The 9,959-nt window shown below is 39.1% G+C and overlaps 1 protein-coding gene across 1 annotated transcript; it reads right to left on the reverse strand.

Annotated features, from left to right (window-relative positions):
- Positions 1–1,162: 1,162 nt before the first annotated feature.
- Positions 1,163–5,687, reverse strand: ankrd33ab (ankyrin repeat domain 33Ab). The gene is made up of 5 exons (XM_040028769.1): positions 5,511–5,687; positions 4,453–4,759; positions 4,224–4,353; positions 3,229–3,369; positions 1,163–1,996 (listed from the first exon to the last, which is right to left on the reverse strand). Exons 2-5 carry the CDS (start codon positions 4,711–4,713, stop codon positions 1,170–1,172), a joined length of 1,359 nt encoding a protein of 452 aa, XP_039884703.1. The 5' UTR covers positions 4,714–4,759; positions 5,511–5,687; the 3' UTR covers positions 1,163–1,169.
- Positions 5,688–9,959: the final 4,272 nt, after the last annotated feature.

Below are 9,959 nucleotides of genomic sequence, written 5' to 3' on the forward strand. Positions count from 1 at the left end.
GACAGTTGGTATGAGGTGTTTGTACAGATATGCTGTGTTTGGTTTTCGCCAAATGTGCCGCCACCAGACATCTCCTCTTTGCTCTAATTTGTCCAAAGGATCTATGTTCCAAAAGTCTTGTGGTCTGTTCAAATGCAACTTTTGCAAAGATAAGCAAACAAGCCTCACTTTTGTAATTGTTCTCTAATTAATTTTAACATTTAACATTCTAGCTGAGGCCTGTAGACTCTCAGATGTAGCTCTTGGAGGTTTTTTTTGCAGCTTATTTTGAGGATTGCACGCTCTGACCTAGGGCTGAATCTCCTGGGACATCCTCTCCTGGGAAGACTGTGGCATTGTGTTTACAGACACCTGAATGCTCCAGATCAGCAAACTGCCAAAACTTCCGCATCTGTATAGAAACTCACACCTGCTGATGATCAGTTAATCAAGTGCATTTGATCGGCTACCCTTCAGTAAGGGTGTACATGATTTTGTACATAACTGTACGAAGTCATGTGCAAACTTCCTTTTTCATGACTGTGTGCACGGTATTCAAAGATTACATGAGCATTATTGGCAATATCACAAAGTGGCAATAAACCTAGAGGATTAAACAGATCCTGAGTTTTGATGCTTGTTGTCTAAACACTATACAGTATTTACAGTTCATGTTTTCATCCATAAACTCTTCTTATGTATAAATATTATACATACTACTTAATAATACAAATTAGCTGCAGCATATATGCTTCTAGGTTTACATCTCATGTTATAAATGGATGCAGGTCTACTCGTACTGTGGCTGTGATTTATTTGAATAATGAGGTAGACATCATGGATGCTTTAGCACCGGTAAGAATGAGCCAGTAAATATGGATTTTGTGCACTGTGCCATATTCTTTTTTTTTTTTTTTAAAAAAAGAAGCTCTTTAAAGTCTTTTAATCCCTAATAGAATAATAGACTTATTTTTCACATTAACTCCAAATATAGGTACTGCTTTTAGCGTAGATGCTTCAAACCTTCCCTGAAGAGTCTTTACAGTTCTCTTCCTCTGTCGCTCCCTTTCAGATTTAAGTTTAGTATTCACTTGGATGCTCTTTGGTTTGAGCATTTTAAGCCCTGAGTTGAAAAGACACTCACTTTTCTCACAAAGGATATTTTGTACAGCCCTTTCTTTTTTAAAACCTTATTTTTTGGCCTTCTTGCTGTCCTTTTCTTTCTTCTTTTTCTCCTTTTCTTCCTTTTCTTTTTCAGCCTTCTTCTTGTCCTTTTTTTTCTCATCCTTGATCTCCTTGTACTTCCACTTGGGTGGTTCCAGATAGCCCTTTTCCCTCTTCTTCTTCTTTTCTTTCTTTGGCGTTGCTTCTGTTGGCCTGTCTACATTGATCTTTGGGATGCAGCCAGAGGGGAACACGCTGTTCCGCCTCCCCATACTCCGGGAAATAAAAGTTGTGGCAGCTTTGGTGGAGAGCATACTGCCTCGCCGCTCGGTGTCGGCACAGCATGTCGCAGCAATCGACTCCGCAGAGTGTATTGTGGGGATAATGTGTGACACTGAGCCATTACTGTGGCACACTGAGCTTTCCTCAAGATCCTTTTTTGTATGTTTGCTGACCAGCTCTTGTACGGCCAGACGCTTCTTGCCAATCTCTGGAGGGCTCGTGGGGCAGAGTGGGCGACATCCAGTTGAAATCAGAGGACTGTAGACACTGGTGGTCATGCGCACCATGTGGTCCAACACCCCATTGTCCTCGGGGTCACGAGGTAATTTGAATCCAAAGGTGTCTTTGATCTGCTGGGCAATTTTTTCCCTGGGAGTTTTCTGAGATACGGCCTTGGCTACTCTCTCCTTGAGCTCAGGCCACTCAGGGACATAACCCTCACAGAACTGCTCAGCTCTTGGACGCATATTGAGGCGACGGAGACGGTGCAAGGTCTCGTAGCGACTTGTCTTAAATGCCCAGTCCCGAGCACATCTTCCTCTGGTGGAATCTACTGCATGTATGTCAGCCCCTGAAAAGAAATACCAGGAGGAAAAACAAATACAAGAACTGATTAATAATAACTCATTAATAATAAGTTCATATTAATAACTTGTTAAAGTGCTGTTTTGGGCTGCCCTACAAAAAAATGTTAAACATCAAAGTGTCTGACTTGATAATGTATTAATACTTTTTAGTAAATCTTATCGCATACAGCCTACACACGTCAGACTTGATGCCAAACCTGAGTTCTCGAGGTTCATGAGGCGCATGGTGGCTTGCAATAAACGTGTTGCTGTCTCACAGTTTGTAGATAACTAAGTTACAGCACAGCCCTGAGCCGTTTTGCACAGTTAAAATTATCTACATCTGTGGTTGTCATACTGTGAAATGTGAAAATGACTTGTGTGCCAATGCCTGTTTACTAATGTTTTATTTGTCTTACTAACTTAAATTTTCTGATACAGTGATATGCTGTCTAAATGCGGTAGAATAAAGCAGGCAGGGGTTTGTAAAGTTCAGCTGACTTTCCCACAGTCTGCTTCAGAAATCCATCTTTATGGATTTCATTATGAGGGCAGTTTATTGTAAGATATTAATGTTGGACTAAGTGTTACTCCTGGCAGAGATTTGAGGAAACGTGCAGTCCAAAAATAAGGAAACGGCTAATCTGCGACCAGCCCGCAAGTCTAGTAAGGTAAAGATTACAGAGTCAGTATCTGTTAAGATGCGATAATGTCCTCAGAGTGATCCTTTAAACCAGTCTCACGTCACCGACACGTTGACAGAGTTAGCCGGGTTCAAATACAGTCAGATAAACCATGTGGTCAGCCGTTCTCACTAGCAGTGCTCTTAGTCTTTATTTAGAGCAGTGAAAGACAGAGTTAAAGAACTGATGTTAAAGTTTCAGAAATGATCCAGTGATATCAGTTGGGGGTAGCTTTTGTATGTTCAACACTGTAAAAAGTTCTTTTAATGGAACGTCAGTATAGTTTGAATTGTAGTAAAAAGAGGAAGCTGAATAGCTCATATGTGTAAGTGACTAATCTGTTGTTTTATATATGTATATATATATATATATATATATATATTTCTATAAGAGTCTAATCTCAATAAATGATGGATATTTATTCATATTTGCTATTTCCCAAAGCATTAAGAAACAGAGAATATACCATACCTTTGTTTTTATACCAGTAGCTGAAATGTATAGGTAATGATCCAGTGAAATAAAGTGTGTTTTTGTACTCTACTCTTACATACCAGCCATAACAAGGGCTGCCACAACGTCAGTGCGGCCAGTCATTGCAGCTTTGATGAGAGCTGTGAAACCTCTACAATCCCTTATTTCTGTGTCTATTCCAGGATAATAGTTCAGGAGATACGTCACTGTCATGATGTGACCTGTAAAAACACAGAATTTATACAACAGTGCATCAGAAAACACGAGTTGAGTGCATATTTGCAACTGGTTAAATCTCCGATTAAATCAAGCTCAAGCTATTTGCAATCCCAATCCCAAAGAAGTTCTCAGGAATCTGTGTAAAATATAAAAACAAAATGGAATAATTACAAACCTAATAAACCCAGATTTTGTTCACAATAGAACACATAAACCATATCAAAGGTTCAAACAAAAACATACACACAAAAATATTAGCTCACTTTGAGATTACTGGCACCAATAACTCTCAGTTGGGGCAGTTTGCCACTGTCTAGCATCCCCGCTTCTTTTAACAACAGTCCATAAACATCTGGAAACGGGGGAGACCACCTGCTGGACTTTTGGGAGAAGACTGTTTTCCTGTTCTTGTCTGATACAGGATTCTAGCTGCTCAACAGTCCTGGGTCTCCTTTGACATATTTTTAATTTCATGTTGTTCCAGATGTTTTCAGCTGATGAAAGATTTAGATGTTGGATGGTCAGTTGGAAGGACACAGCTGTTGTCCATGTTTTCCAAAAAGAATGTCAAATTTTTTGATACGTCTGACCAAAGTACCATTTTCTACTTTGTCTCAGTTCATTTTGAATGAGCTTTAGTCCATTTACATGGCTTCTTTTTTGCTTGATAAAGCTTTAACCAGAATTTAAGGAATGCATTTAGTTATCTCTTTCCTGAACTGTTTGTCCATGCAGTCAGAGTGAGTGGGGAACCCATCCCCACCTTTACTGAAACAGATTTTATAGCAAACATGTCACTTGCATCAAATTAACTTTTTCGTGAGCACCCCAGTTGTAATAAGTTGGTAAAACATACCTGCTTGGGATGCAATCATCAGTGCTGTGTTGCCTTCATTGTCCTGGTGATTTATGTCAATATATGGACAGGTATGAAGTCCATGTACGATCTCTAAGAAACCTTTACAGCACGCCACCATTAAACCATTCTGTTGGTTTGAAGTTAACAGTTAAGATCAGTGATGTTGCAATATGTTGCTCACTGCTAGTCATAGAGATCATGAGTTCATTATGGATGAGACTCTCACCCAGCCATTGATGTCCAGCTCCATCGCCTCTTCTTTTGTGACCCCCCTCTCAAGCACTGTCTGCAGAGAGACCGGTTCATTATGGGCGCAGGCTTGATACAGTGTCGATGCTGTACTCCCATTTCTTGTCTCTGGCGTGTAGTCTGGAAGCACCGAGTCATCCGAAAGAATGCTATCTGAGTCTGACTCTCTCCTGGATGGAGACACTTCGCTATCGTCAGGGCCTGATCCCAGGTGGGGGTCCTCCGCTGCAGTGGCCATCTTCCAGCAGAACAGGTGAAATGGGCCCAAATGCCTTTGTCTACATCTAAAACAATATCAAAAACAGAAACTGGTCAGGCAAAAACTTCCTGTCAGATGCGTGTTTTTTTGGCTTCCTGGAAAGCAAGCTATTGTTTTAAAATCTGTCCTCTTATTCTAAGCATAAAGCTGTTGTTTCATCACAACATGCTATATATCAGGCTTCAGGAAGATCAAAGGTTCACTTGGTGACAGATGAAGTGTGACATGAGTCCGAGCTCAGCGCTGCCTCACTGTTAACTGGATAAGAATCTAAATGCCCTGCTGAACACACAACACGGCTAAATGAGGAACAACCCACCTCAGAGTAATCTTGGTCACATGTGAACCTGCTTGCTTCAATCTGAAGCCAACATAGGTATTGAAAGTAATCACTTCTGCTTTTTGACTTGTATAATTTTTACTTCACACAGCAAAAAGTTAAGTTTACATATTTTTACGCTGAAATCAAAACTGCAAATATATGATTTAAAGATCTATCTATAAAGAACATCACTGACAGATGTTTTGATGGTACAGCCATGACCTGTTATGGCTGAACTGTACATTTTTTTATTCGCTCAGTATAGACTTCTCAAGTATTTTATATCAGTACATAACTGTGAAGCCACAGTTCATAAAACAGAAGTAAAGAAATAAAAATTCAGAGGCGCATCTGCTGCATTGACTGTCATTCATCATTATGTAATAAATAATAATACCATGACTGTCAAACTATGAGACACTCATAGACATGAACAGGAAATACATACACTTACCATAAGTAGCATGAACCTGTCAGCATTTGTCTGTGACTCGTGCTAAATGACTTCTGACTTCAGCCCTCCTGCTGTGTTTGCAGAGGAGCCGTTTCCTCCCAGGCCTGTGAACAGAGATACTTTACCCATTTCCATCCCACATGTTGTCATCATGACATAAAACTAAGAGGAGGAGTCTTCGTTGAGTCTTCACTGAGGCACTGTGTGCTCATCTCCTATGCTTAGCTCATCCCACTTGTAACAGCTTTATAGAGGGGATTACCTGTTGCTCTCTTCATCTTTTAATAGCAGTTAAAAGCTAAATATGTCTTAGCTGGATGAACTAAGTTTTCTCCTTCTACAAATTATTCAAGTTCCACTGCTAGCATTGATGCAAACCTCAAAAAGCACCTCAGCTGCACATCTGGATTTTTACTTTTCATAAATAATACCCTTGTTTAATAAAATAGCTTTTACAACTTTTACTGCCGATTTATGAATATGCAGATTGACGCTCTGACTCCTCTGTTGCAGTGGACTGCTCTTAAACAGTTTAAAAAGGCCTTATGCTAAGCTACAAAGTAGCAGGTTTAGACTAATATTCAGCCATACAATTCTGAATTTGAGGACTATTTATCCATGCAGTTGTTATTATTATTATTGAAGTATTTATTTAAACACAAAGTCTCACTGAGATTGAAATCTCTTTTTCACAAGAGACCTGTGTACAAAAAAAACTGAGACAGACATCGACACATTAAAATCACACATTTTACATGGTAAATGGACTGGTTCTTCTACTCTACTTGAGTAGAAGAACACTTTATACAGCATGACTCATTCACCCATTTTCTATGCCTAAGTGCTTTCTGTCTCACATTCACACACATTGACACTTGAATGATTGCATTGGAAGCAACTCGGGGTTCGGTATGTTTCCCAAACATATTTGGTATGCAGTCTGGAGCAGCGAGGGATTGAACCACCAACCTTCCCATTAGTAGATGAGCTGCTTTACCCCTGATCGGTCATAAGAATGAAGATAAACATGTGCACGAGTAGCTGTGGACAAACAAATATAACCCTTCATAATGTTTCTGTGAAATAAAAGATTATAGCTTTCTTCTCCTTCATATTTCAAATTATGAAGGAGAAAAAAAAGAGCAATCTCTACAGGGTCACCTAGAGGTCGATGTAGCTTACAGGAATACACTCCTCTTTTTGACCACCTTATAAAAAAAATCTGGAAATAAGTAGCTACTACCATATAAACTTTTTTTCAGTCTTCAAAATTATTTTTATTGGTGGACATCTTTAATTCAATTACGAGTATAAAATGTTAACAGTAAGCTGCTTTAATCCAAGGAATCTAATTAATTTGTTAAGACTAACTAGCAGAAAGTCAAATCCCATTAGACATGACCAGTGTGCTCGGAATAGATGGGACAGACTCCAAAACAAAGAAATTCCCAAACAGCTGCAGTTCAGGGATGGTATTTCTCAAATTTACCTTTTTGGTTGGTCACAGCAGAGTGAAAGTGATGACATCCTACATCTGTGATAGAAGTGTATGGGATATACAAACTTCATTGGCATGATTTAAATCTGTGGATTGTTTACATTCAAGGAATTACCTCAGAGCACAAACTGGAATAAAAGTGTTAAATCAAATCTGGTTTAAAAGAAAAGGCAGTAAGTCTGTGTTTCTTTATCATAATAATAATTATAATAATAAGACAGTTGAGGTTTTTAATAAACTATTCTGAGTATATTTTTTTTGTTCTGGGAATGCAGTAACAGTCTGAAATTAGCCCAAAGAATCTGCTGGTACATGGCAGGACCTGTCTGGATGGCTTGACCCTCTCTAATCCAGAGCGGCCTAAGGAGAAATCCCACTGAAATTGACCAGCTGTCCTCATCTTCCTGCAGGAGACCCGCTGCAAAGTTTAAGCTGTCTGCTTTTGTCTTTTTGTCAGGCAGGATGAGTCGGATGTTTCTCTGAAGCCTAAGCTTAACTTGTTTTCTACCTTTGATTAAAGTCCAAAACTTGGCGCACGGATGATTTAATGAGGGGAAAGAGTACAGCACCAAGTGAAGAAAGATGATGCAATGATAGAAGAAGCTCAAGAGGAAGAAAAATGAAGACTTTGGAAAAAGGGAGGAATGAAGAACTTCTGGAATACAAGCTTGATAAAGTGAGTACTTGTGTGACATAAAAGGAAATGGTCTCATATAAAATCTTATGTATATATCAGCATATTTTTGAACAAATGTTTAATTAGGTATTAATTTATGTCAAATATTATCCAGTATAATGGATGTTGAATTACATAACACAAGAAGACATCTGAATACAGGAAAATAAGTAATTTTTCAAAAACTGTGCAACTATTATTTGATTCAAATGATATATTTTTTGTTTTCAAATCTTGTTCTCTTTGCCATGTAGTCTTTAGATTTCTAATGCAAAGAATCACATAAATGTAATTTCTTCCAAAATCCATTAAAAGTGATTCCATTCTTGTTAACATGAGTGCAAACAAATTAACATTATTATTAAAATTATTATTACTATTTTGCCCTAAAATAGGGCTCATTTCAGTTTAATTTAATTCGTCATCTGTTATGGAAAACCAAATCCTGAGCCTTAGTCATTTAGCCAGCATGCAGACACGCGCTTCTTGCTGTTTTTATGGCCACACGTTCGAATTTCTCATAAATGCAAAGACAACAACATGCAGAGCAGTGTGGTTTCCTTAAAAAAATCAATTCAAATGAAATAAGCTGCAGATCTTTCTCACATGTCATGCAGTAAGACTTGTTGGGGTGGTGATCAGCAAATCTAGCTGCATTCTGCATTTTTGTTTTGTAGGCTAGAAGCTGACTATTAAGATTCAATTACCCTGGCTTAACTTGAGTGAACATCATTGACCCCAGGCTGTGATACCATCCACTCTCCTGATCGTTTTTGTTCTCTAAGAGAAATTCCACAGATAAGATAAGAACCCACTTAAGCTGAAGCAAAAATAAGAGAGACAGGGGGTGGAGGAGAGGTGAAACAGTGTTAGCCTGGTATAATTAGCTCTGTCTGTTAGGATCTACCTACCCCCCTAATCTATCACATATATATGTATCAAAATACAAATCCAATTCCCTTCACTGATCACTCGCTTGTCTTTTCCATGTATAAGATTTCAGACACCAGCAGGGAGAAAATGTTGTTGCATGGTCATAGCCGGGACATCGGGACCCCGGGTGAAGTGGGCCGGGAAGTCACCTGTGACCGCAGGTTGCAAAGGTACCGCAGTGAGTGTATGGATCGATTCGTATCCCAGGATGTCATGCCACCTGGTTGACAAATCTCACTAGTTTTCCATATTAAACACATGCTATCCTGCACTGTTGTTTCACAATCCACCACCTGCATCATTACTGTACACCTAGTGATAATGGTCCTCTTTTAAAGTGCTGCAGAGTCTGAAGTAACTCAGAGTTTATCAGGCAGGAAAGCATGCTATGTTTTACTTAGTTTTTACTGACTGATTCATTTCATCTTCACTTGCTTTTTACTTTAAAGTTTACTTGCTGGTTAGATTTCGGCACCAAATACAACTTGTTTTGGCTTAAGATAGGTTCACGGTTTGGACCAGTGATAATCATTCACTCATGCATGACTCCCTGCTCCATATTTACTGAGTTATATGAGTAATTTTCTCTGCACCATTAAATGCACCATTGCTGTTACATAGTCAGAAGGTGGCAAAAGAAAAAAGGTTAAATAATGACATAAATACTGGCACACAGCATTGTATTAAACACAGAACATATTTTTTCCAAAATTAATACACAAAGTTAGTAGTGTCATGTGCTCCTCTCTTTCCTCTCATCTGTCTGCCATTTTTGATCCATGATACTATACAGGGGTTGGGGAGTGACCACTGGTTGTACACGGCATTTAACGAGGAATTGTGGGATACTTTGAATTCAGGTGTAGTGAAAGTGCTATAAAATGTCTATATAGTCAATACTTGCTATAAAGTGAGTAGTGAGTGATTTGCACACACTCTGTTTGCTGCTGGGTGCAACTCTTACATCACCCATAGTGGGGAGCTGTTTGACAGAAAAGCAACGCATGCACAAGAGTTAGAATTGACACACCAAAATAAACACCGAATGCAACCCCACATTATGTTATTCTGGTGATTAGTTATTGACTGATTAGGCATGCGCAAGCTGACATACACATGCACGCACGGACTGTAATCCTAAATTGTGGCGGGATCAGTGCAGTTCAGCTCAGAGGGATCATCGTCTCAGCAGAGTTTTTAAAAGCTTAACTCGACGGCCGGCAGAACGAGAGCATTTTGACATTTTTGCAGCCGTAATTTCCCCCTCTGTGGACTGAGATGTCATCATTTGCACTGGTCATGTGTGAATGTTGGTTTGCATGTGTGTGTGAAACTGTGCAGT

Source organism: Simochromis diagramma, unplaced genomic scaffold, assembly GCF_900408965.1.
Source record: "Simochromis diagramma unplaced genomic scaffold, fSimDia1.1 OVJJ01000483.1, whole genome shotgun sequence".
NCBI classification, from domain to species: domain Eukaryota; kingdom Metazoa; phylum Chordata; class Actinopteri; order Cichliformes; family Cichlidae; genus Simochromis; species Simochromis diagramma.

What these genes read in the sequence shown, in the direction of transcription:
- ankrd33ab (XM_040028769.1), bottom strand. Translation starts at nt 4,713, where the DNA reads ATGGCCACTGCAGCGGAGGACCCCCACCTGGGATCAGGCCCTGACGAT. An exon ending in AGCTGGACATCAATGGCTGG is followed by an intron (nt 4,354 to 4,452) that starts GTGAGAGTCTCA and finishes TCAAACCAACAG; the next exon opens with AATGGTTTAATGGTGGCGTG. An exon ending in GATGATTGCATCCCAAGCAG is followed by an intron (nt 3,370 to 4,223) that starts GTATGTTTTACC and finishes GTGTTTTTACAG; the next exon opens with GTCACATCATGACAGTGACG.